This window comes from Coregonus clupeaformis, unplaced genomic scaffold (assembly GCF_020615455.1).
Source record: "Coregonus clupeaformis isolate EN_2021a unplaced genomic scaffold, ASM2061545v1 scaf0050, whole genome shotgun sequence".
NCBI classification, from domain to species: Eukaryota; Metazoa; Chordata; class Actinopteri; order Salmoniformes; family Salmonidae; genus Coregonus; species Coregonus clupeaformis.
Window position 1 is genome coordinate 675515 of NW_025533505.1, and position 26825 is coordinate 702339.

Sequence of the window (26825 nt, forward strand, 5' to 3'; positions counted from 1 at the left end):
TCCAGCCAGAGAAGCAGTAGTCTAACAGTGTGTTTCTCTGTGTCCAGTCAGAGAAGCAGTAGTCTAACAGTGTGTTTCTCTGTGTCTGTCCAGCCAGAGAAGCAGTAGTCTAACAGTGTGTTTCTCTGTGTCTGTCCAGCCAGAGAAGCAGTAGTCTAACAGTGTGTTTCTCTGTGTCTGTCCAGCCAGAGAAGCAGTAGTCTAACAGTGTGTTTCTCTGTGTCCAGCCAGAGAAGCAGTAGTCTAACAGTGTGTTTCTCTGTGTCCAGCCAGAGAAGCAGTAGTCTAACAGTGTGTTTCTCTGTGTCTGTCCAGCCAGAGAAGCAGTAGTCTAACAGTGTGTTTCTCTGTGTCCAGCCAGAGAAGCAGTAGTCTAACAGTGTGTTTCTCTGTGTCTGTCCAGCCAGAGAAGCAGTAGTCTAACAGTGTGTTTCTCTGTGTCCAGCCAGAGAAGCAGTAGTCTAACAGTGTGTTTCTCTGTGTCCAGCCAGAGAAGCAGTAGTCTAACAGTGTGTTTCTCTGTGTCCAGCCAGAGAAGCAGTAGTCTAACAGTGTGTTTCTCTGTGTCCAGCCAGAGAAGCAGTAGTCTAACAGTGTGTTTCTCTGTGTCTGTCCAGCCAGAGAAGCAGTAGTCTAACAGTGTGTTTCTCTGTGTCTGTCCAGCCAGAGAAGCAGTAGTCTAACAGTGTGTTTCTCTGTGTCTGTCCAGCCAGAGAAGCAGTAGTCTAACAGTGTGTTTCTCTGTGTCCAGCCAGAGAAGCAGTAGTCTAACAGTGTGTTTCTCTGTGTCTGTCCAGCCAGAGAAGCAGTAGTCTAACAGTGTGTTTCTCTGTGTCTGTCCAGCCAGAGAAGCAGTAGTCTAACAGTGTGTTTCTCTGTGTCCAGCCAGAGAAGCAGTAGTCTAACAGTGTGTTTCTCTGTGTCCAGCCAGAGAAGCAGTAGTCTAACAGTGTGTTTCTCTGTGTCTGTCCAGCCAGAGAAGCAGTAGTCTAACAGTGTGTTTCTCTGTGTCCAGCCAGAGAAGCAGTAGTCTAACAGTGTGTTTCTCTGTGTCCAGCCAGAGAAGCAGTAGTCTAACAGTGTGTTTCTCTGTGTCCAGCCAGAGAAGCAGTAGTCTAACAGTGTGTTTCTCTGTGTCTGTCCAGTCAGAGAAGCAGTAGTCTAACAGTGTGTTTCTCTGTGTCTGTCCAGCCAGAGAAGCAGTAGTCTAACAGCGTGTTTCTCTGTGTCCAGCCAGAGAAGCAGTAGTCTAACAGTGTGTTTCTCTGTGTCTGTCCAGTCAGAGAAGCAGTAGTCTAACAGTGTGTTTCTCTGTGTCTGTCCAGCCAGAGAAGCAGTAGTCTAACAGTGTGTTTCTCTGTGTCCAGCCAGAGAAGCAGTAGTCTAACAGTGTGTTTCTCTGTGTCCAGCCAGAGAAGCAGTAGTCTAACAGTGTGTTTCTCTGTGTCCAGCCAGAGAAGCAGTAGTCTAACAGTGTGTTTCTCTGTGTCCAGCCAGAGAAGCAGTAGTCTAACAGTGTGTTTCTCTGTGTCTGTCCAGCCAGATAAGCAGTAGTCTAACAGTGTGTTTCTCTGTGTCCAGCCAGAGAAGCAGTAGTCTAACAGTGTGTTTCTCTGTGTCCAGCCAGAGAAGCAGTAGTCTAACAGTGTGTTTCTCTGTGTCCAGTCAGAGAAGCAGTAGTCTAACAGTGTTTCTCTGTGTCTGTCCAGCCAGAGAAGCAGTAGTCTAACAGTGTGTTTCTCTGTGTCCAGCCAGAGAAGCAGTAGTCTAACAGTGTGTTTCTCTGTGTCTGTCCAGCCAGAGAAGCAGTAGTCTAACAGTGTGTTTCTCTGTGTCTGTCCAGCCAGAGAAGCAGTAGTCTAACAGTGTGTTTCTCTGTGTCCAGCCAGAGAAGCAGTAGTCTAACAGTGTGTTTCTCTGTGTCTGTCCAGCCAGAGAAGCAGTAGTCTAACAGTGTGTTTCTCTGTGTCCAGCCAGAGAAGCAGTAGTCTAACAGTGTGTTTCTCTGTGTCTGTCCAGCCAGAGAAGCAGTAGTCTAACAGTGTGTTTCTCTGTGTCCAGCCAGAGAAGCAGTAGTCTAACAGTGTGTTTCTCTGTGTCTGTCCAGCCAGAGAAGCAGTAGTCTAACAGTGTGTTTCTCTGTGTCCAGCCAGAGAAGCAGTAGTCTAACAGTGTGTTTCTCTGTGTCCAGCCAGAGAAGCAGTAGTCTAACAGTGTGTTTCTCTGTGTCTGTCCAGCCAGAGAAGCAGTAGTCTAACAGTGTGTTTCTCTGTGTCCAGCCAGAGAAGCAGTAGTCTAACAGTGTGTTTCTCTGTGTCCAGTCAGAGAAGCAGTAGTCTAACAGTGTGTTTCTCTGTGTCTGTCCAGCCAGAGAAGCAGTAGTCTAACAGTGTGTTTCTCTGTGTCTGTCCAGCCAGAGAAGCAGTAGTCTAACAGTGTGTTTCTCTGTGTCCAGCCAGAGAAGCAGTAGTCTAACAGTGTGTTTCTCTGTGTCTGTCCAGCCAGAGAAGCAGTAGTCTAACAGTGTGTTTCTCTGTGTCTGTCCAGCCAGAGAAGCAGTAGTCTAACGGTGTGTTTCTCTGTGTCTGTCCAGCCAGAGAAGCAGTAGTCTAACAGTGTGTTTCTCTGTGTCTGTCCAGCCAGAGAAGCAGTAGTCTAACAGTGTGTTTCTCTGTGTCCAGCCAGAGAAGCAGTAGTCTAACAGTGTGTTTCTCTGTGTCCAGCCAGAGAAGCAGTAGTCTAACAGTGTGTTTCTCTGTGTCCAGCCAGAGAAGCAGTAGTCTAACAGTGTGTTTCTCTGTGTCCAGCCAGAGAAGCAGTAGTCTAACAGTGTGTTTCTCTGTGTCCAGCCAGAGAAGCAGTAGTCTAACAGTGTGTTTCTCTGTGTCCAGCCAGAGAAGCAGTAGTCTAACAGTGTGTTTCTCTGTGTGTCCAGCCAGAGAAGCAGTAGTCTAACAGTGTGTTTCTCTGTGTCCAGCCAGAGAAGCAGTAGTCTAACAGTGTGTTTCTCTGTGTCCAGCCAGAGAAGCAGTAGTCTAACAGTGTGTTTCTCTGTGTCCAGCCAGAGAAGCAGTAGTCTAACAGTGTGTTTCTCTGTGTCTGTCCAGTCAGAGAAGCAGTAGTCTAACAGCGTGTTTCTCTGTGCTGTCCAGCCAGAGAAGCAGTAGTCTAACAGCGTGTTTCTCTGTGTCCAGCCAGAGAAGCAGTAGTCTAACAGTGTGTTTCTCTGTGTCTGTCCAGTCAGAGAAGCAGTAGTCTAACAGTGTGTTTCTCTGTGTCTGTCCAGCCAGAGAAGCAGTAGTCTAACAGTGTGTTTCTCTGTGTCCAGCCAGAGAAGCAGTAGTCTAACAGTGTGTTTCTCTGTGTCCAGCCAGAGAAGCAGTAGTCTAACAGTGTGTTTCTCTGTGTCCAGCCAGAGAAGCAGTAGTCTAACAGTGTGTTTCTCTGTGTCCAGCCAGAGAAGCAGTAGTCTAACAGTGTGTTTCTCTGTGTCTGTCCAGCCAGATAAGCAGTAGTCTAACAGTGTGTTTCTCTGTGTCCAGCCAGAGAAGCAGTAGTCTAACAGTGTGTTTCTCTGTGTCCAGCCAGAGAAGCAGTAGTCTAACAGTGTGTTTCTCTGTGTCCAGTCAGAGAAGCAGTAGTCTAACAGTGTTTCTCTGTGTCTGTCCAGCCAGAGAAGCAGTAGTCTAACAGTGTGTTTCTCTGTGTCCAGCCAGAGAAGCAGTAGTCTAACAGTGTGTTTCTCTGTGTCTGTCCAGCCAGAGAAGCAGTAGTCTAACAGTGTGTTTCTCTGTGTCTGTCCAGCCAGAGAAGCAGTAGTCTAACAGTGTGTTTCTCTGTGTCCAGCCAGAGAAGCAGTAGTCTAACAGTGTGTTTCTCTGTGTCTGTCCAGCCAGAGAAGCAGTAGTCTAACAGTGTGTTTCTCTGTGTCCAGCCAGAGAAGCAGTAGTCTAACAGTGTGTTTCTCTGTGTCTGTCCAGCCAGAGAAGCAGTAGTCTAACAGTGTGTTTCTCTGTGTCCAGCCAGAGAAGCAGTAGTCTAACAGTGTGTTTCTCTGTGTCTGTCCAGCCAGAGAAGCAGTAGTCTAACAGTGTGTTTCTCTGTGTCCAGCCAGAGAAGCAGTAGTCTAACAGTGTGTTTCTCTGTGTCCAGCCAGAGAAGCAGTAGTCTAACAGTGTGTTTCTCTGTGTCTGTCCAGCCAGAGAAGCAGTAGTCTAACAGTGTGTTTCTCTGTGTCCAGCCAGAGAAGCAGTAGTCTAACAGTGTGTTTCTCTGTGTCCAGTCAGAGAAGCAGTAGTCTAACAGTGTGTTTCTCTGTGTCTGTCCAGCCAGAGAAGCAGTAGTCTAACAGTGTGTTTCTCTGTGTCTGTCCAGCCAGAGAAGCAGTAGTCTAACAGTGTGTTTCTCTGTGTCCAGCCAGAGAAGCAGTAGTCTAACAGTGTGTTTCTCTGTGTCTGTCCAGCCAGAGAAGCAGTAGTCTAACAGTGTGTTTCTCTGTGTCTGTCCAGCCAGAGAAGCAGTAGTCTAACGGTGTGTTTCTCTGTGTCTGTCCAGCCAGAGAAGCAGTAGTCTAACAGTGTGTTTCTCTGTGTCTGTCCAGCCAGAGAAGCAGTAGTCTAACAGTGTGTTTCTCTGTGTCCAGCCAGAGAAGCAGTAGTCTAACAGTGTGTTTCTCTGTGTCCAGCCAGAGAAGCAGTAGTCTAACAGTGTGTTTCTCTGTGTCCAGCCAGAGAAGCAGTAGTCTAACAGTGTGTTTCTCTGTGTCCAGCCAGAGAAGCAGTAGTCTAACAGTGTGTTTCTCTGTGTCTGTCCAGCCAGAGAAGCAGTAGTCTAACAGTGTGTTTCTCTGTGTCCAGCCAGAGAAGCAGTAGTCTAACAGTGTGTTTCTCTGTGTCTGTCCAGCCAGAGAAGCAGTAGTCTAACAGTGTGTTTCTCTGTGTCCAGTCAGAGAAGCAGTAGTCTAACAGTGTGTTTCTCTGTGTCCAGTCAGAGAAGCAGTAGTCTAACAGTGTGTTTCTCTGTGTCCAGCCAGAGAAGCAGTAGTCTAACAGTGTGTTTCTCTGTGTCCAGCCAGAGAAGCAGTAGTCTAACAGTGTGTTTCTCTGTGTCCAGTCAGAGAAGCAGTAGTCTAACAGTGTGTTTCTCTGTGTCCAGCCAGAGAAGCAGTAGTGTAACAGTGTGTTTCTCTGTGTCTGTCCAGCCAGAGAAGCAGTAGTCTAACAGTGTGTTTCTCTGTGTCCAGCCAGAGAAGCAGTAGTCTAACAGTGTGTTTCTCTGTATCCAGTCAGAGAAGCAGTAGTCTAACAGTGTGTTTCTCTGTGTCCAGCCAGAGAAGCAGTAGTCTAACAGTGTGTTTCTCTGTGTCTGTCCAGCCAGAGAAGCAGTAGTCTAACAGTGTGTTTCTCTGTGTCTGTCCAGCCAGAGAAGCAGTAGTCTAACAGTGTGTTTCTCTGTGTCCAGCCAGAGAAGCAGTAGTCTAACAGTGTGTTTCTCTGTGTCTGTCCAGCCAGAGAAGCAGTAGTCTAACAGTGTGTTTCTCTGTGTCTGTCCAGCCAGAGAAGCAGTAGTCTAACAGTGTGTTTCTCTGTGTCTGTCCAGCCAGAGAAGCAGTAGTCTAACAGTGTGTTTCTCTGTGTCCAGCCAGAGAAGCAGTAGTCTAACAGTGTGTTTCTCTGTGTCCAGCCAGAGAAGCAGTAGTCTAACAGTGTGTTTCTCTGTGTCTGTCCAGCCAGAGAAGCAGTAGTCTAACAGTGTGTTTCTCTGTGTCTGTCCAGCCAGAGAAGCAGTAGTCTAACAGTGTGTTTCTCTGTGTCCAGCCAGAGAAGCAGTAGTCTAACAGTGTGTTTCTCTGTGTCCAGTCAGAGAAGCAGTAGTCTAACAGTGTGTTTCTCTGTGTCTGTCCAGCCAGAGAAGCAGTAGTCTAACAGTGTGTTTCTCTGTGTCCAGCCAGAGAAGCAGTAGTCTAACAGTGTGTTTCTCTGTGTCCAGCCAGAGAAGCAGTAGTCTAACAGTGTGTTTCTCTGTGTCCAGCCAGAGAAGCAGTAGTCTAACAGTGTGTTTCTCTGTGTCCAGCCAGAGAAGCAGTAGTCTAACAGTGTGTTTCTCTGTGTCTGTCCAGCCAGAGAAGCAGTAGTCTAACAGTGTGTTTCTCTGTGTCTGTCCAGCCAGAGAAGCAGTAGTCTAACAGTGTGTTTCTCTGTGTCTGTCCAGCCAGAGAAGCAGTAGTCTAACAGTGTGTTTCTCTGTGTCCAGCCAGAGAAGCAGTAGTCTAACAGTGTGTTTCTCTGTGTCTGTCCAGCCAGAGAAGCAGTAGTCTAACAGTGTGTTTCTCTGTGTCTGTCCAGCCAGAGAAGCAGTAGTCTAACAGTGTGTTTCTCTGTGTCCAGCCAGAGAAGCAGTAGTCTAACAGTGTGTTTCTCTGTGTCCAGCCAGAGAAGCAGTAGTCTAACAGTGTGTTTCTCTGTGTCTGTCCAGCCAGAGAAGCAGTAGTCTAACAGTGTGTTTCTCTGTGTCCAGCCAGAGAAGCAGTAGTCTAACAGTGTGTTTCTCTGTGTCCAGCCAGAGAAGCAGTAGTCTAACAGTGTGTTTCTCTGTGTCCAGCCAGAGAAGCAGTAGTCTAACAGTGTGTTTCTCTGTGTCTGTCCAGTCAGAGAAGCAGTAGTCTAACAGTGTGTTTCTCTGTGTCCAGCCAGAGAAGCAGTAGTCTAACAGTGTGTTTCTCTGTGTCCAGCCAGAGAAGCAGTAGTCTAACAGTGTGTTTCTCTGTGTCCAGCCAGAGAAGCAGTAGTCTAACAGTGTGTTTCTCTGTGTCCAGCCAGAGAAGCAGTAGTCTAACAGTGTGTTTCTCTGTGTCCAGTCAGAGAAGCAGTAGTCTAACAGTGTGTTTCTCTGTGTCTGTCCAGTCAGAGAAGCAGTAGTCTAACAGTGTGTTTCTCTGTGTCTGTCCAGCCAGAGAAGCAGTAGTCTAACAGCGTGTTTCTCTGTGTCCAGCCAGAGAAGCAGTAGTCTAACAGTGTGTTTCTCTGTGTGTCCAGCCAGAGAAGCAGTAGTCTAACAGTGTGTTTCTCTGTTGTCCAGCCAGAGAAGCAGTAGTCTAACAGTGTGTTTCTCTGTGTCCAGCCAGAGAAGCAGTAGTCTAACAGTGTGTTTCTCTGGTGTCCAGCCAGAGAAGCAGTAGTCTAACAGTGTGTTTCTCTGTGTCCAGCCAGAGAAGCAGTAGTCTAACAGTGTGTTTCTCTGTGTCCAGCCAGAGAAGCAGTAGTCTAACAGTGTGTTTCTCTGTTGTCCAGCCAGAGAAGCAGTAGTCTAACAGTGTGTTTCTCTGTGTCCAGTCAGAGAAGCAGTAGTCTAACAGTGTGTTTCTCTGTGTCTGTCCAGCCAGAGAAGCAGTAGTCTAACAGTGTGTTTCTCTGTGTCCAGCCAGAGAAGCAGTAGTCTAACAGTGTGTTTCTCTGTGTCTGTCCAGCCAGAGAAGCAGTAGTCTAACAGTGTGTTTCTCTGTGTCTGTCCAGCCAGAGAAGCAGTAGTCTAACAGTGTGTTTCTCTGTGTCCAGCCAGAGAAGCAGTAGTCTAACAGTGTGTTTCTCTGGTGTCCAGCCAGAGAAGCAGTAGTCTAACAGTGTGTTTCTCTGTGTCCAGCCAGAGAAGCAGTAGTCTAACAGTGTGTTTCTCTGTGTCCAGTCAGAGAAGCAGTAGTCTAACAGTGTGTTTCTCTGTGTCTGTCCAGCCAGAGAAGCAGTAGTCTAACAGTGTGTTTCTCTGTGTCTGTCCAGCCAGAGAAGCAGTAGTCTAACAGTGTGTTTCTCTGTGTCTGTCCAGCCAGAGAAGCAGTAGTCTAACAGTGTGTTTCTCTGTGTCCAGCCAGAGAAGCAGTAGTCTAACAGTGTGTTTCTCTGTGTCTGTCCAGCCAGAGAAGCAGTAGTCTAACAGCGTGTTTCTCTGTGTCCAGCCAGAGAAGCAGTAGTCTAACAGTGTGTTTCTCTGTGTCCAGCCAGAGAAGCAGTAGTCTAACAGTGTGTTTCTCTGTGTCTGTCCAGCCAGAGAAGCAGTAGTCTAACAGTGTGTTTCTCTGTGTCCAGCCAGAGAAGCAGTAGTCTAACAGTGTGTTTCTCTGTGTCCAGCCAGAGAAGCAGTAGTCTAACAGTGTGTTTCTCTGTGTCCAGCCAGAGAAGCAGTAGTCTAACAGTGTGTTTCTCTGTGTCTGTCCAGCCAGAGAAGCAGTAGTCTAACAGTGTGTTTCTCTGTGTCCAGCCAGAGAAGCAGTAGTCTAACAGTGTGTTTCTCTGTGTCCAGCCAGAGAAGCAGTAGTCTAACAGTGTGTTTCTCTGTGTCCAGCCAGAGAAGCAGTAGTCTAACAGTGTGTTTCTCTGTGTCCAGCCAGAGAAGCAGTAGTCTAACAGTGTGTTTCTCTGTGTCCAGCCAGAGAAGCAGTAGTCTAACAGTGTGTTTCTCTGTGTCCAGCCAGAGAAGCAGTAGTCTAACAGTGTGTTTCTCTGTGTCCAGTCAGAGAAGCAGTAGTCTAACAGTGTGTTTCTCTGTGTCCAGCCAGAGAAGCAGTAGTCTAACAGTGTGTTTCTCTGTGTCTGTCCAGCCAGAGAAGCAGTAGTCTAACAGTGTGTTTCTCTGTGTCCAGCCAGAGAAGCAGTAGTCTAACAGTGTGTTTCTCTGTGTCCAGTCAGAGAAGCAGTAGTCTAACAGTGTGTTTCTCTGTGTCTGTCCAGCCAGAGAAGCAGTAGTCTAACAGTGTGTTTCTCTGTGTCCAGCCAGAGAAGCAGTAGTCTAACAGTGTGTTTCTCTGTGTCCAGTCAGAGAAGCAGTAGTCTAACAGTGTGTTTCTCTGTGTCTGTCCAGCCAGAGAAGCAGTAGTCTAACAGTGTGTTTCTCTGTGTCCAGCCAGAGAAGCAGTAGTCTAACAGTGTGTTTCTCTGTGTCCAGCCAGAGAAGCAGTAGTCTAACAGTGTGTTTCTCTGTGTCTGTCCAGCCAGAGAAGCAGTAGTCTAACAGTGTGTTTCTCTGTGTCCAGCCAGAGAAGCAGTAGTCTAACAGTGTGTTTCTCTGTGTCCAGCCAGAGAAGCAGTAGTCTAACAGTGTGTTTCTCTGTGTCCAGCCAGAGAAGCAGTAGTCTAACAGTGTGTTTCTCTGTGTCTGTCCAGCCAGAGAAGCAGTAGTCTAACAGTGTGTTTCTCTGTGTCCAGCCAGAGAAGCAGTAGTCTAACAGTGTGTTTCTCTGTGTCCAGCCAGAGAAGCAGTAGTCTAACAGTGTGTTTCTCTGTGTCCAGCCAGAGAAGCAGTAGTCTAACAGTGTGTTTCTCTGTGTCCAGCCAGAGAAGCAGTAGTCTAACAGTGTGTTTCTCTGTGTCCAGTCAGAGAAGCAGTAGTCTAACAGTGTGTTTCTCTGTGTCCAGCCAGAGAAGCAGTAGTCTAACAGTGTGTTTCTCTGTGTCTGTCCAGCCAGAGAAGCAGTAGTCTAACAGTGTGTTTCTCTGTGTCCAGCCAGAGAAGCAGTAGTCTAACAGTGTGTTTCTCTGTGTCCAGTCAGAGAAGCAGTAGTCTAACAGTGTGTTTCTCTGTGTCTGTCCAGCCAGAGAAGCAGTAGTCTAACAGTGTGTTTCTCTGTGTCCAGCCAGAGAAGCAGTAGTCTAACAGTGTGTTTCTCTGTGTCCAGTCAGAGAAGCAGTAGTCTAACAGTGTGTTTCTCTGTGTCTGTCCAGCCAGAGAAGCAGTAGTCTAACAGTGTGTTTCTCTGTGTCCAGCCAGAGAAGCAGTAGTCTAACAGTGTGTTTCTCTGTGTCCAGCCAGAGAAGCAGTAGTCTAACAGTGTGTTTCTCTGTGTCTGTCCAGCCAGAGAAGCAGTAGTCTAACAGTGTGTTTCTCTGTGTCCAGCCAGAGAAGCAGTAGTCTAACAGTGTGTTTCTCTGTGTCCAGCCAGAGAAGCAGTAGTCTAACAGTGTGTTTCTCTGTGTCCAGCCAGAGAAGCAGTAGTCTAACAGTGTGTTTCTCTGTGTCTGTCCAGCCAGAGAAGCAGTAGTCTAACAGTGTGTTTCTCTGTGTCCAGCCAGAGAAGCAGTAGTCTAACAGTGTGTTTCTCTGTGTCCAGCCAGAGAAGCAGTAGTCTAACAGTGTGTTTCTCTGTGTCCAGCCAGAGAAGCAGTAGTCTAACAGTGTGTTTCTCTGTGTCCAGCCAGAGAAGCAGTAGTCTAACAGTGTGTTTCTCTGTGTCCAGCCAGAGAAGCAGTAGTCTAACAGTGTGTTTCTCTGTGTCTGTCCAGCCAGAGAAGCAGTAGTCTAACAGTGTGTTTCTCTGTGTCCAGCCAGAGAAGCAGTAGTCTAACAGTGTGTTTCTCTGTGTCTGTCCAGCCAGAGAAGCAGTAGTCTAACAGTGTGTTTCTCTGTGTCCAGTCAGAGAAGCAGTAGTCTAACAGTGTGTTTCTCTGTGTCCAGCCAGAGAAGCAGTAGTCTAACAGTGTGTTTCTCTGTGTCCAGCCAGAGAAGCAGTAGTCTAACAGTGTGTTTCTCTGTGTCTGTCCAGCCAGAGAAGCAGTAGTCTAACAGTGTGTTTCTCTGTGTCTGTCCAGCCAGAGAAGCAGTAGTCTAACAGTGTGTTTCTCTGTGTCCAGCCAGAGAAGCAGTAGTCTAACAGTGTGTTTCTCTGTGTCCAGCCAGAGAAGCATGAGTGCGTGTCTCGGCAGCTCTATAGAGAGCAGCGTGGTGCCAGACTCAGTAACCTTGGACCTGGTAACTACTCCGCCCGGGTCAGAGCCACCTCCCTGGCTGGTAACGGATCCTGGACTGAACCCGTCTCCTTCTATGTGGTGCAGGCCCAACGTAAGATATCATCATCATCACCATCATCATCATCCACTATTCAACACTACATAACTTTGTCTCTCATGGGGAATTCAATTGGTCTTTGTGAACACAACCAACAAGGCAGACAAAACAACCTATGAGTATACAAAACATTAAGACCACCTGCTCTTTCCTTGACATCGATTGACTCTGTGAGAGCCATGATCCCTTATTGATGCCACGTAGGGCTGTGGCGGTCACAGAATGTAGTCAGCCGGTGATTGTCAAGCAAATAACTGTCGGTCTCACGGTAATTGACCGTTAATTAACATAAACACATTTAGCAGCTCCTGGCTTCCACATAGCCTACAAGACAGTTTTTAAAAAGTCTAATTAATCCATGTAATATAGCGTACACCTTCACAATAAATCCATTATTTATTTTAGATAGGTCTAAAGAAGCATGATATGAAGAAAATATACTCTATTTCAGAAGAACAGAATAGCATCCTCTGAGTTGTCCTTATGTTAGGTCCTGATCTGGCTATGCCATATGGCTGTGGGCTACACTAGTTCATTTAGCAGACAAGATTAGCTTAGAATTCCTTGGCATTATTTTATTTTATAGTATGAAGAATACAATTGAACAAAGCTGAATAAAATATAAATATTTTCTCCAAACGATTTGAGGGAGTGAGCACATGCGGCTATTCTGTGTTGAGCGGTTAACAAATAAATAGGTCCTCCTATATGCTTAATTTAGAGTTATCAATGTAACTTTAGTTGTTCTACAAACGTTGGGCTATATGTTTTGATTTTTAATACATTGTAAGGCTGCGTGATGAGACTAATGATGATTTGAAAAAAGTTGCTTGAAAGGCATGAGCTCTGCTTTGTTTTTTGCGCAGGCTGTACACACTCCAAAAGTCTCTCATTCTCAATTTGACAAGCACTTGATAATGCCTCGAATTCCACGGCGGCATCCCCTTTGGCCATAATGCACCCTAAAAAACATCCATGCCTATTGCTGCCCTGAGTGCTGCGTTGTTCCCTTCTCCCTGAGTGCTGCGTTGTATCCTTCTCCCTGAGTGCTGCGTTGTGCCCTTCTCCCTGAGTGCTGCGTTGTGCCCTTCTCCCTGAGTGCTGCGTTGTGCCCTTCTCCCTGAGTGCTGCGTTGTGCCCTTCTCCCTGAGTGCTGCGTTGTTCCCTTCTCCCTGAGTGCTGCCTTGTGTCCTTCTCCCTGAGTGCTGCCTTGTGTCCTTCTCCCTGAGTGCTGCGTTGTGTCCTTCTCCCTGAGTGCTGCGTTGTGCCCTTCTCCCTGAGTGCTGCGTTGTTCCCTTCTCCCTGAGTGCTGCCTTGTGTCCTTCTCCCTGAGTGCTGCGTTGTGCCCTTCTCCCTGAGTGCTGCGTTGTGTCCTTCTCCCTGAGTGGTGCGTTGTGTCCTTCTCCCTGAGTGCTGCGTTGTGCCCTTCTCCCTGAGTGCTGCGTTGTGCCCTTCTCCCTGAGTGCTGCGTTGTGCCCTTCTCCCTGAGTGCTGCGTTGTGTCCTTCTCCCTGAGTGCTGCGTTGTGTCCTTCTCTCTGAGTGGTGCGTTGTGCCCTTCTCCCTGAGTGGTGCGTTGTGCCCTTCTCCCTGAGTGCTGCGTTGTTCCCTTCTCCCTGAGTGCTGCGTTGTGCCCTTCTCCCTGAGTGCTGCGTTGTGCCCTTCTCCCTGAGTGCTGCGTTGTGCCCTTCTCCCTGAGTGCTGCGTTGTGTCCTTCTCCCTGAGTGCTGCGTTGTGCCCTTCTCCCTGAGTGCTGCGTTGTGCCCTTCTCCCTGAGTGCTGCATTGTGCCCTTCTCCCTGAGTGCTGCGTTGTGCCCTTCTCCCTGAGTGCTGCGTTGTGCCCTTCTCCCTGAGTGCTGCGTTGTGCCCTTCTCCCTGAGTGCTGCGTTGTTCCCTTCTCCCTGAGTGCTGCGTTGTGCCCTTCTCCCTGAGTGCTGCGTTGTGCCCTTCTCCCTGAGTGCTGCGTTGTGCCCTTCTCCCTGAGTTTGCTGCTCCGAATCACCTCTCACTCACATGGCTCTCCATCACGTGATCTGGTCTTTCTCACAGGCTACAAGTGAAGACAGACACATCGGGATGCAATTCTGAGGTAAAAAAAAAAAAGTGCAATGTGGCTGACGCAACAGATCAGAAGGTTTAGCTTAAAATGTTGATAAACTATTAGGCTATTTCTTCACATTATAAGATCAGCAATGCGCACATGGTAGTAGTGTCAGTGTTGATGTGGATGTGGTTGAGGAGTCAGACGCAGGACGCATGGGCTCAGTCAAACAAGGCTTTACTGAACTGTATAAACAAAACAAAATAAAGGACCTCAAACAAGGAGGCGAGCGACAACGCAAACACAGTGCGTCACAATAAACAGAGTCCAGAGTACTGCACGGGTGACACCAACGGACAGGCGGAAAATAACACACAAACACAAAGCCGGAAACTTATAGGACACATAATCAGACACAAACGGACACAGGTGCAACAGACAGACCAAACCAATCAAACATCGAAATATCTAACGGTGGTAGCTAGTACTCCGGGGACGACGAACGCCGAAGCCTGCCCGAGCAAGGCGGAGGAGGAACTCAGTCAGGAGGGATGGATCTAGGATATCCCTCCTAGGCACCCAGCACCGTTCCTCCGGGCCGTACCCCTCCCACTCCACGAGATACTGGAGACCCCCCATCCGACGTCTCGAGTCCAAGATGGTCCTGACCGTGTACGCCGGAGCTCCCTCGATGTCCAGTGGGGGCGGAGGAGTCTCCCGTATCTCACCTTCCTGGAGTGGACCAGCTACCAACGGCCTGAGAAGAGACACATGGAACGAGGGGTTAATATTCTTATAATCAATAGGCAGTTGTAACCTGTAACACACCTCGTTCAATCTCCTCAGGACTTTAAAAGGCCTCACAAACCGCCGACCCAGCTTCCGGCAGGGCAGGCGGAGGGGCAGGTTTCGAGTCGAGAGCCAGACTCGATCTCCCGGTGCGTACACCGGTCCCTCACTGCGGTGGCGATCGGCGCTCGCCTTCTGTCGACAGATGGCCCGCTACAGATGGACATGTGCAGCGTCCCACGTCTCCTCCGAGCGCCGAATCCACTCATCCACCGCAGGAGCCTCGATCTGGCTCTGGTGCCATGGTGCCAGAACCGGCTGATACCCTAACACACACTGGAAAGGGGTTAGATTGGTGGAGGAGTGGCGGAGAGAGTTCTGTGCCATCTCTGCCCAGGGGATATACCTTGACCACTCCTCCGGCCGGCCCTGGCAGTAGGACCTCAGAAACCTAACCACATCCTGGTTGACTCGTTCTACCTGCCCATTGCTCTCTGGGTGGTACCCCGAGGTAAGGCTCACCGAGACCCCCAAGCGTTCCATGAACGCCCCCCAGACTCTGGAGGTGAACTGGGGACCTCGGTCAGACACTATATCCTCGGGAACCCCATAGTGCCGGAAAACGTGGGTAAATAGGGCCTCAGCGGTCTGTAGGGCAGTAGGGAGACCCGGCATTGGGAGGAGACGACAGGCCTTGGAAAACCGATCCACAACGACCAAAATGGTGGTATTCCCCTGGGAGGGGGGAAGGTCGGTCACAAAATCCACCGAGAGGTGGGACCATGGTCGTTGTGGAACGGGCAGGGGATGTAACTTTCCCCTGGGTAGGTGTCTAGGCGCCTTACACTGGGCGCACACCGAGCAGGAGGAGACATAAACCCTCACATCCCTAGCTAACGTTGGCCACCAGTATTTCACGCTAAGGCAGTGCACTGTCCGGCCAATACCTGGATGTCCAGAGGAGGGTGATGTATGAGCCCAATAAATAAGGCGATCACGAACCTCGAGCGGAACGTACGTCCGCCCCACAGGACACTCTGGGGGAGTAGGGTCGGTACGTAACGCCCGCTCGATCTCCGCATCGACCTCCCACACCACCGGAGCCACCAGACAAGACTCCGGCAGTATGGGAGTGGGCTCAATGGACCTCTCCTCTGTGTCATACCGCCGGGACAGGGTGTCTGCCTTACCGTTCTGGGACCCTGGGATGTACGTGATCTTAAAAACAAACCGGGTCAGGAACATGTTCCACCTAGCCTGTTACGGATACCTGTATCCGTAACACTCCCACCCTTAAAAGAGCAAACCAAAATGGTTTGCGACACACGTACTATCACAACACCCAAATTCACAAATCATCCTATCGGGATAACAAAAAAAAACCTAGATCATTACACACGAGACAAAGCATCTGCCAACACATTATCTAACCCCTTTTTGTGGCGGATCTCCAAATTATAATTTTGCACGACAAGTGCCCAACGCATAAGGCGTTGGTTCTGGTTGTACATCCGGTGGAGAAAAACTAAGGGATTATGGTCAGTATACACTACCACTGGTAATGCACTGGAACCAACATAAACTTCAAAGTACTGCAGAGCTAACAACAAAGCTAGAGCTTCTTGTTCAATGGTGGAATAGTTTGTCTGACATTTGTTAAATTTCCGTGAAAAATAACAGACAGGATGGTCCACTCCACTCTGGTCTTGCTGCAGTAGAACAGCACCAGCACCTCTGGCACTTGCATCTACCTCCAGTTTAAACGGCCGCTCAAAATCTGGCGCAGCAAGAACAGGAGTACTACACAAGAGTGCTTTAGCAGTGTTGAAAGCAGTACAACAATCTTCAGACCATACAAATTTTCTCGCCGGACTGAGCAAATCCGTTAATGGAGCAACTACCGCAGAGAAATTTTTACAGAAACTACGGTAGTAGCCAACCATCCCTAAAAACGGCGTAGCTCTCTTCTGGTGGTAGGTGCGGGAAATGCGTTTATAGCTGAGACCTTGGCATCTACAGGGCGCACCTGACCATGGCCGACCTGTTTACCAAGATACGTAACAGTGGCCTTCCCAAACTCGCACTTTGCTAAGTTCAGGGTTAGAGAAGCGGTTGCTAGACGTTCACACACTACCCTTAGAGTGTTAACATGATCAGACCACTCAGTTGAATAAATTACCAGATCATCAAGGTAAGCACTACAATTACGAACTCCAGCCAATACTGTGTTAACCAGGCGTTGGAAAGTGGCTGGTGCGTTCCGCATCCCAAATGCCATGACAGCATATTGTAGGAAGTGATCTGGGGTCACAAAGGCAGAGATGTCTGAGGCACGTGGGGTTAACGGCACCTGCCAGTAACCTTTTAGAAGATCTAATTTTGTTACATAAGTAGCAGCACCAACAGTATCAATACAGTCATCCAGTCTGGGTAACGGGAACGAGTCGGGCACTGTGACCGCATTGACTTTCCGATAGTCCGTACATAATCTGGATGTCCCATCAGGTTTAGGAACCAGAATGCACGGAGAACTCCAAGGACTTGAACTTGGCATAGCCAGGTTATTCTCCAGCAAATAACCGACCTCACCCCTCATTATCTTTCTCTTAGCGACGTTGACACGATAAGGATGTTGCTTGATAGGTGCAGCGTTTCCAACATTAATGTCATGTTCTAACACATTTGTACATGTAGGAACATCATTAAAAAGACATGGAAAGCTGTGTAACAGTCTCACAATATCATCTGACTGTCTGTCCGTTAAATGAATCAGGCTTGCCGGGAGAGACAACAGCATCTCTGAATTGGGCAATCTAGCACACTGCTGCTGAGTATTGCGCAACTCCAAACCATCTCCGTCCACATCATTAACATTACCTCCCACTACAGCCGTAGCAGCAACAGAGACAGCCGACTCGGCCAGTTTCTCTGGACTGTCTACCTGAGTGACGGGTCTGGTGTGGTATGTCTTCAACATGTTAACGTGGCACACACGAGATTGGCGTTTTCTATCAGGAGTCTGTATCACATAGTCAGTTTCAGTTAGTTTCTTTTCAATGACATAAGGACCAGAGAAACGTGCTGACAATGACGCTCCTGGCACAGGCAACAACACAAGAACTTCGGTCACCTGGCTGCAGTGAACGAGAAACAGCCTGTGTGTCATAGTGTCGTTTCATCCGTTTCTGTGAGGGAAGACAGCGCTTCCTTTGCTAGAGCACAGGCAGCATGTAGGCGCTCACGAAAGCGACTAACGTAGTCCAACACATTTTCTTTCACACACAACTCTTGTGACAAAAACTGATCCTTAAGGACTTTCATAGGTCCTCTCATGGTGTGTCCAAACACCAGTTCAGCTGGGCTGAACCCTAGGGATTCCTGTACTGTCTCACGGACAGCAAACAACACTAGAGGAACTCCCTCATCCCAATCTTTCTCAGATTCCATGCAATATTTACGGAGCATAGACTTCAGTGTCTGATGCCAACGTTCAAGCGCACCCTGAGACTCTGGGTGATATGCGCTTGACACACGGTGTGTAACTGACAAGGATTTTAACACTTGTTTGAAAAGTTTAGAAAGGAAATTCGTACCCTGATCAGTTTGTATCACCTTAGGTAATCCAAAAGTTGAGAAGAATTTGATCAACGCTTTTACTCACCACTGGAGCAGTAATCCTTCGCAGAGGAATGGCCTCTGGGTACCTGGTGGCCACACACATAATTGTCAACATAAACTGGTTACCAGATTTTGTTTTTGGTAATGGTCCAACACAATCAACCATCACATGCTCGAATGGTTCACCTATGGCCGGTATGGGACAAAGAGGCGCGGGGAAATAACCTGGTTCGGTTTCCCAACTACTTGACAGGTGTGGCAAGTCCGACAGAACTGAGCCACATCTTGTTTTAAGCCAGGCCAAAAGAAATGTCGCAAAACTCGATCATAAGTCTTGGTGACTCCCAGATGTCCGGACCACTGGTGATCATGAGCGAGGGATAAAACATTTTGTCGAAAGGCTGTAGGAATCACTATTTGGTAAACAGCATTCCAATCTCCGCCAGCGTCAACATGGGATGTCCATTTACGCATGAGGAGATTACCATCAATGAAGTATGCCATGTTTTTCTTCTTTAGCTCGTCCTCTGAGACAACACTAGAAAAACAGTTAGCCAGACTAATGTCAACCTGTTGGTTAGCGATCAGCTGCTCACGAGTAACTGGTAACTGTATTGCCTCAGCAACAAGTTCCACATCCTTCTTCCTTTCTCTGGGCTGTTGGTCAGACTGCACCAGCTTACCAGAGGTAGCACCCGAACTATCCTCTGGGTCACACTCTCTGAATAGAATCGTGTCTGACAAATCTACCACTTCACCCACTTGTCGGGCTTGAGCACGTGTGACAGCACAAGCGGGGAACACATCTGGATAACCCTGTGCCAGCTCCTCGGAGAGAGACTGGTCACCTTTATCCAATACCTCCAATATGGGTATTACCTTTCCTCCGGCAATATCGTTGCCCATTATGAAGGTCACCCCTTTTACTGGCAACATCGGACGTACGCCAACTCTGAACAATCCACTGACTAACTCAGAGTGTACGTTCACAAAGTGCAATGGCACTGGGACGAAACCCATTTCAATTCCTTGTACTAACACACTGGAACCACAATATGTATTATTAGACAAGGGCAACACATCAGCTAGTATGAACGACTGCGCCGCACCAGTATCTCTGAGGATTCTAACTGGACGCTGAGACGCTTCGTCATCTGATATAGAAACAAACCCCTCAAAAATGAACGGTTCATAACTGTGATCTGGGACAGGGACTTTCAAACCACATTCACTATGAGGCTTCTGTCTTGATTCCGGCCTGACAACCGTACGAATCAGCCCAACACCCGTTGGCGGCCTGGCGTGCTGAGGCATCCCCTGTTTGCGTTTTAGCAGAAAGCAATCATTAACCATATGTCCCACCTTATGACAATAGAAACAGTGACGCACATCTTTTGGGCGCGCTGGATGTACTGCTGGTCGACTAGGACTAAAAGTTAGCAACTCCGCAGCCCTGCTCTCCGTACGAGCCGAAAACACGCTCTTATGCGTCAACACAAACTCGTCTGCCAATACAGACGCTTCCGACAGTGAGGATACTTTCTGTTCGTTCAGATAAACTACAATGCGTTCCGGTAAGCAATTTTTAAACTCTTCTAACAAGATTAACTCCCGTAGAGAGTTAAAATCAGTTACCTTACTAGCACTGTGCCATTTGTCAAACAGATTTCCTTTGTCTCTAGCAAACTCCACATAAGTCTGAGTAGGAGACTTTTTATGAGACCTAAATCTCTGTCGATATGCCTCAGGAACAAGCTCATAGGCACGAAGAACAGTAGCTTTGACCACTTCATAATTCAAACTGTCTTCAAGAGGTAGCGCTGCCAGAACCTCTTGGGCTTTACCTGTTAGTTTACACTGAAGTAATAGGCACCATACCTCTTCGGGCCATTTCAATGCTACCGCTATACGTTCAAACACACTGAAATAGGAATCAACCTCTGACTCCCTGAACACAGGTACCAAGGTGATCTGCCTACTAATATCAAACGTAGCAGATGACACAGCTGGTGAGGATGGCTCACTAGCAGGCATAGTATTAGCAGAGACTAACCTCGCTGTTTCTGCCTCTAGTTCCATTTTACGCATCTCCAGTTCCATCTTACGCGTCTCCAGTTCTTGATCAAGCCTACGCGTCTCCAGTTCTTGATCAAGCCTACGCGTCTCCAGTTCCATCTTGCGCGTCTCCTGTTCTGCCTCTAGCTTACGCATCTCCAGCTTGTCTTGCCTGATTTGTGCCCGCTCTTCCGCCTCCATTTGGAGCCGTGTCGAGCGGACATCGATCCTGGCATCACTGTCAGTCAGTGGGGAGAGTGGGTCATAACGGGGCAATGTGGCTGGAGCCTTAGTCTCGTCCTCAGACACTGATGGGCTTACAGGAACAGCAACCACATCCCCTACAGGAGCAGCAGACTCAGGCGGCGGTAACTCAAGCACTCGCTCGTTTAACAATATCGCTAACACTACTTCCCTAACTTCTGCTTTCACTAAACCCCTCGGTATGGGTACAGAAAAGTGGTCAGCCAAAGCCTGTAGATCCACTCTACGACAATTCTCAAAAACCCCCCACGTAGGGTTTTCCAAAAATGCCTCTAACTCAAAAGTAGCCATCCTACTAGCAACACGAGCCGTCGACTACTGAACACACACAAAAAAAAACAGGTAGTTACAGCTGCCAAGCTCAACACTGAACCAGACACTAACTAATTTACATGAGCAGCATGGGATAGATAGAATCCCAGACGAGCCCCCACTTTATGTTACGAACCCCGTGGCTCTAAACATCTAGGGTGGATGGACATGAGACCCGTAACATAAATTCATGTAAATTATAAGTGTGGCATGGAATAGTGAGAACAAATAAGACACAACTACCATGAACTACCGTCAAACACAAAGTGTTTATTTATGAACACACGGTAAGGGTTTGGGAAAAAGGGCTGAGCAGGACCCAAGAAATGAAACAATAGTGTAAAACCCCCTAAACTGATCTAGCCTGCCTGAAGAACCGCTAGGCTACTGCTACCATACAAAAATACAGTGGGTGGTCCGCTCAGGTCTAACTGGTGTTTATAGACAGATTTCTTCCTACGGGTAATGTACGCCCAAGGGCAACTAGCTTAAACCCCCCTTTTCCCAAAAAACACACAAAGCTACTAAACAGGGTAATCAGCAATTTAGCGAGTACACAACACACAGGACACCACCGTGTCCATACTCACATATAGAAAAAGTCTCTAACAAAGTTACCAATAGGGTAACCAACAACTTAGTGAGTACACAACACACAGGACACCACCGTGTCCATACTCACATATGGCAAAAATCTCTCTCTTGCAACAAACACAAGTCTGGTTTTTATAAAATGGGATGTGTGATTGAACAAACGAATAACAGGTGGTGCAATTAACAGGAATGTTCACTGATTGGTCCAATCAGCAGACACCTCAACGACCACCAATCAGGAACATACAGGACACCTGTGATTAGGGCAGAAGGAGAGAAACACACAAAAACACAGGATACCTGTATCCGTAACATAGCCTGACGAGGGTTTAATCTCCTAGCTGCCCGGATGTACTCCAGGTTACGGTGGTCAGTCAGAATGAGGAAAGGGTGTTGAGCCCCCTCAAGCCAATGCCTCCACACCTTTAGGGCCTGAACCACGGCTAACAGCTCCCTTGGAATGGTAAAGCGGGGTCCGGATGCGCCAGCACCGGGGCCGAAGTGAACAGGTTCTTCAGTTTAACAAATGCCCTGAACGCTTCAGCTGACCACTGCAAACGCACCGGGCCCCCCTTCAGCAGGGACGTAATGGGAGCTGCCACCTGTCCAAAGCCCCGGATAAACCTCCGGTAGTAATTAGCAAAACCCAAAAACTGCTGCACCTCTTTTACAGTGGTTGGAGTTTGCCAATTACGCACGGCCGACACACGGTCAACCTCTATCTTCACACCAGACGCGGACAATCGATAACCCAAAAAGGAGATGGACTCCTGGAAGAACAGACATTTCTCTGCCTTGACATACAGGTCGTGCTCCAACAACCTCCTCAACACTCGGCGCACCAGGGCTACATGCTCGGCTCGTGTAGAAGAGTACACTAGGATGTCGTCGATGTACACTACCACCCCCTGCCCATGCATGCCCCTGAAAATCTCGTCCACAAAGGATTGGAAGACTGAAGGAGCATTCATTAACCCGTATGGCATGACGAGATACTCGTAATGACCCGAGGTGGTGCTAAATGCTGTTTTCCATTCATCCCCCTCCCTAATGCGCACCAGATTGTACGCGCTCCTGAGATCCAACTTTGTGAAGAACCGCGCTCCGCGTAACGATTCAGTCATAGTCGCAATCAGAGGAAGAGGATAACTGTACTTAACCGTGATCTGATTGAGACTACGGTAATCAATACACGGGCGCAAACCCCCGTCCTTCTTCTTCACAAAGAAGAAACTCGAGGAAACCGGGGAAGTGGAGGACCGTATGTATCCCTGTTCCAAGGACTCGGCTATGTAAGTCTCCATAGCCGCTGTCTCCTCTTGAGACAGGGGATACACACGGCTCCGCGGAAGTGCCGCTCCTGTTTGGAGATCTATCGCACAATCCCCCTGTCTATGAGGTGGCAACCGTGTTGCCCTAGTCTTGCTGAACACAAGTGCTAAATCCTCATATTCAGAGGGAATGCGCATTGCGGGCACTTGGTTCGGACTCTCCACCGAGGTCGCCCCTAAGGAAACACCTAGACATCTCCCTACACACTGGGCAGACCACTCCATAAGAGCCCTCTGTTGCCACGCAATGGTAGGATCATGGGCGCTTAACCAGGGAAGCCCCAGCACCACGGGATACGCAGGAGAGTCGATCAGATAAAACTGAATGATCTCCTCATGACCCCCCTGCGTAATCATCTTAAGTGGTGCTGTGACTTCTCTAATCAACCCCGACCCCAGCGGCTGGCTGTCTAGGGCATGGACAGGGAAGGGGGCTTCCACCGGCCGAAGGGGAATTCCTAACCTAGAACAAAACTCACGATCAACAAAATTCCCAGCTGCGCCTGAATCGACTAGCGCCTTATGCTGGGAATGAGGTGCCACCTGTGGAAATCTCACAGGTATACACAGGTGACCAACAGAGAGCTCTGGGTGAGTGGGGCGCCTACTCACCTGAAATGACTCCCCAGTGCGTAACCTGTTGTCCCCTCTCCCAGGAGACCCTCCCCAGCACCTAGCCGCAGTGTGCCCTCCACGGACACAGTTGGTGCAGGGGACGGCCCCCCTCGGGTTCTCTCTCCTCCTCTCCCTAGCGCCAGCACCCCCGAGCTCCATGGGAATCGGCTCGGGGGTGCTGGAGGGTGGAATGGACGACCCCCATTCGGGACGTCCGCGGGTAGCCAGCAGGGTGTCGAGACGGATGGAAATGTCCACCAACTGGAAGGATAGGTTGGTGTCCCTGCAGGCCAGCTCACGACGAACGTCCTCTCGTAGGCTGCACCGATAGTGGTCGATGAGGGCCCTCTCATTCCACCCCGCATCCGCCGCTAGAGTCCGGAACTCCAGGGCGAACTCCTGTGCACTCCTCTTCCCCTGTCGGAGGTGGAACAGACGCTCCCCCGCCGCCTTCCCCTCAGGTGGATGATCGAACATTGTCCTGAAGCGGCGGGAGAACTCTGCGTAGGTGATGGTGGCGGCGTCTATTCCCCTCCATTCGGCGTTGGCCCACTCCAACGCCTTGCCGGAGAGACAGGAGATGAGGGCGGAGACGCTCTCGTATCCCGAGGGCGCCGGGTGTATGGTGGCCAGGTAGAGTTCCACCTGCAGGAGGAACCCCTGACACCCGGCTGCGGAACCATCATATGCCCTCGGGAGCGAGAGCCGAATACCACTGGGTTCCGGTGCTGGGAGAGGAGGACTGGCCGATGGTGATGGTAAGGTGTGCGAAGGTGTGGGCACTTCTCTGGTGACCAAACGGCGCAGAGTGTTGGACACCTCGTTCATGGCGACCCCAAGTTGCCGGATCATGGTGTCTTGATCGCTGATCCGTTCCTCCAGCGACTTGGGTGTCGCCGCTGCTCCTGCTGACTCCATAAGGTGTGTTATTCTGTCAGTGTTGATGTGGATGTGGTTGAGGAGTCAGACGCAGGACGCATGGGCTCAGTCAAACAAGACTTTACTGAACTGTATAAACAAAACAAAATAAAGGACCTCAAACAAGGAGGCGAGCGACAACGCAAACACAGTGCGTCACAATAAACAGAGTCCAGAGTACTGCACGGGTGACACCAACGGACAGGCGGAAAATAACACACAAACTCACAAACACAAAGCCGGAAACTTATAGGACACATAATCAGACACAAACGGACACAGGTGCAACAGACAGACCAAACCAATCAAACATCGAAATATCTAACGGTGGTAGCTAGTACTCCGGGGACGACGAACGCCGAAGCCTGCCCGAGCAAGGAGGAGGAGCAGCCTCGGCAGAATCCGTGACAAGTAGGCTATAAATGCCAATGTTCCATTAGTGGAAAAGACCATTATCAAAAGTGACCGCAAATACAATTATGCATTTTTATGGTGAAAATGATCTTCCCCAAACTTGAAACTCACGCGCTGCTTATGTATGCCAGTTAGGCTCTACACCCCTTGTAAAGCGGATTAATGTGCTTCATTTTAAGAAGTTATTTGGCCACTTTAGATACAAACCTTATTAAAACATATAGGCCTATGGGCTAGGCTACATGAGGTGTGTGACTATGATTAGAAAAAGCTTTGTTTCTTAAGCTGGGAATCATTCACAAGCGATTATATATAATTCACAACTGATAGGCTAATATGGTCACCCATCAGACTATTCTTGATTTAATCTTGCCTTTACTAAATAATATATGTGTGACATTTGTTTTGATTTAGAATGGACCATTATCATGCACCTGTATCGAAACAGGGGCAGGGGAAAAAATAACTTAAATAAACTTAAATAGCGAATGGAGGACGCTTTTCCCCATGGTTTATTTTCATGCCAGCCAGGTAGGCTATACTCCTGTTGTAAAGAGAAGCAATGTGCTTAATATTAGGAAAGTTGAGAAATAAATATAGTAGGCCTAGCCTATAGAAAGCTGATGGGATCCTCCTCTTTTTATTAGAGGCCATCACTCTGTTTTCTCCCGCTACTCCATAGCCTTTAGAAATGTTGCGCAACATGAACTCATTAGCTCTCATGAAGTGTTTGATTAGATTTTCGAACACATTTGCATTGATGTCAGACTGATTATAGGGACAATAGAGTACTGAGTACCAGGCAGTTAGCAGGTTTGGTAGGCTACTAATGACCATCAGCAGCATCAGAGCTTGGAGAAGCCTATAATTACAGTGACTACATTTACATTTACGTCATTTAGCAGACGCTCTTATCCAGAGCAATTTACAGTTAGTGAGTGCATACATTATTTTTTTATTTTTTTCATACTGGCCCCCCATGGGAATCGAACCCACAACCCTGGCGTTGCAAACGCCATACTTTACCAACTGAGCTACATCCCTGCCAGCCATTTCCTCCTATACCCTGGATGACGCTGGGCCAATTGTGTGCCGCCCCATGGGTCTCCCGGTCGCGGCCGGCCACGACAGAGCCTGGACTAAACGGTCATGTGAAATTTGACTGCCTTCATGACTCGTGACCGCCGGTGTGTGGCGGTAATACGGTGACCGCAACAGCCCAAATGCCACCTGTTAAATCAATTTCAATCAGTGTAGATGAAGGGGAGGAGACAGGTTAAAGAAGGACTTTTAAGCCTTGAGACAATTGAGACATGGATTGTGTATGTGTGCCATTCAGAGGGTGAATGGGCAAGACAAAAGATTTGAGTGTCTTTGAACGGGGTATGGTAGTAGGTGCCAGGCGCTCCGGTTTGCTTCACGAACTGTAACGCTGCTGGGTTTTTCACATTCAACAGTTTCCTGTGTGTATCAAGAATGGTCTACCACCCAAAGGACATTCAGCCAACTTGACACAACTGTGGGAAGCATTGGAGTCAACATGGGCCATCATCCCTGTGGGAAGCATTGGAGTCAACATGGGCCAGCATCCCTGTGGGAAGCATTGGAGTCAACATGGGCCAGCATCCCTGTGGGAAGCATTGGAGTCAACATGGGCCAGCATCCCTGTGGGAAGCATTGGAGTCAACATGGGCCAGCATCCCTGTGGGAAGCATTGGAGTCAACATGGGCCAGCATCCCTGTGGAACGTTTTCCACACCTTGTAGAGTTCACGCCCCGACGAATTGAGGCTGGGGGTAAAAAAGGGAAGGTGTTTAGGAAGGCGTTCCTGATGTTTAGTATACTCAGTGTATTTCAGTGATAATGCCAGAGAAGCCAGTGTTTGGAGGATATATTGGCAAGAGGGCATTATCACTTTTATACAACTTCTACCAACATATTTAAATATTGATTGACATATTTTCATTTAAAACTTTATTTTGATCGATTTATTCATACTATTTAATCCTTCCACAATATATAGTCCCGACGCAAATCTAGGGTTGCTACCCAAGCCGGCTGGTCGTTCGTTCTATTGGTTCGGTTGCCAGAGACGCGACCCAGTCGTTCAGTCTTTTTGTTATGTATCTATGGATGCGACCCAGTCGTTCAGTCTTTTTGTTATGTATCTATGGATGCGACCCAGTCGTTCAGTCTTTTTGTTCTGTATCTATGGACGCGACCCAGTCGTTCAGTCTTTTTGTTCTGTATCTATGGACGCGACCCAGTCGTTCAGTCTTTTTGTTCTGTATCTATGGATGCGACCCAGTCGTTCAGTCTTTTTGTTCTGTATCTATGGACGCGACCCAGTCGTTCAGTCTTTTTGTTCTGTATCTATGGACGCGACCCAGTCGTTCAGTCTTTGTTCTGTATCTATGGACGCGACCCAGTCGTTCAGTCTTTTTGTTCTGTATCTATGGATGCGACCCAGTCGTTCAGTCTTTTTGTTCTGTATCTATGGACGCGACCCAGTCGTTCAGTCTTTTTGTTCTGTATCTATGGACGCGACCCAGTCGTTCAGTCTTTGTTCTGTATCTATGGACGCGACCCAGTCGTTCAGTCTTTTTGTTCTGTATCTATGGACGCGACCCAGTCGGTCAGTCTTTTTGTTCTGTATCTATGGACGCTACCCAGTCGTTCAGTCTTTTTGTTCTGTATCTATGGACGCTACCCAGTCGTTCAGTCTTTTTGTTCTGTATCTATGGACGCGACCCAGTCGTTCAGTCTTTTTGTTCTGTATCTATGGACGCGACCCAGTCGTTCAGTCTTTTTGTTCTGTATCTATGGACGCGACCCAGTCGGTCAGTCTTTTTGTTCTGTATCTATGGACGCGACCCAGTCGGTCAGTCTTTTTGTTCTGTATCTATGGACGCGACCCAGTCGTTCAGTCTTTTTGTTCTGTATCTATGGACGCGACCCAGTCGTTCAGTCTTTTTGTTCTGTATCTATGGACGCGACCCAGTCCTTCAGTGTTTTTGTTCTGTATCTATGGACGCGACCCAGTCG

The 26825-nt window shown here is 48.5% G+C and overlaps 1 protein-coding gene across 1 annotated transcript in view; it reads left to right on the forward strand.

The window, feature by feature from the left end:
* Positions 1–26825, forward strand: part of LOC121555650 (insulin-like growth factor 1 receptor) — a 203923-nt gene that overhangs the window by 138609 nt on the left and 38489 nt on the right. Inside the window, exon 14 of the mRNA XM_041869475.2 lies at positions 10659–10824. Coding sequence (XP_041725409.1) covers positions 10659–10824 — 166 coding nt within the window. The remainder of the gene's footprint in view (positions 1–10658; positions 10825–26825) is intronic.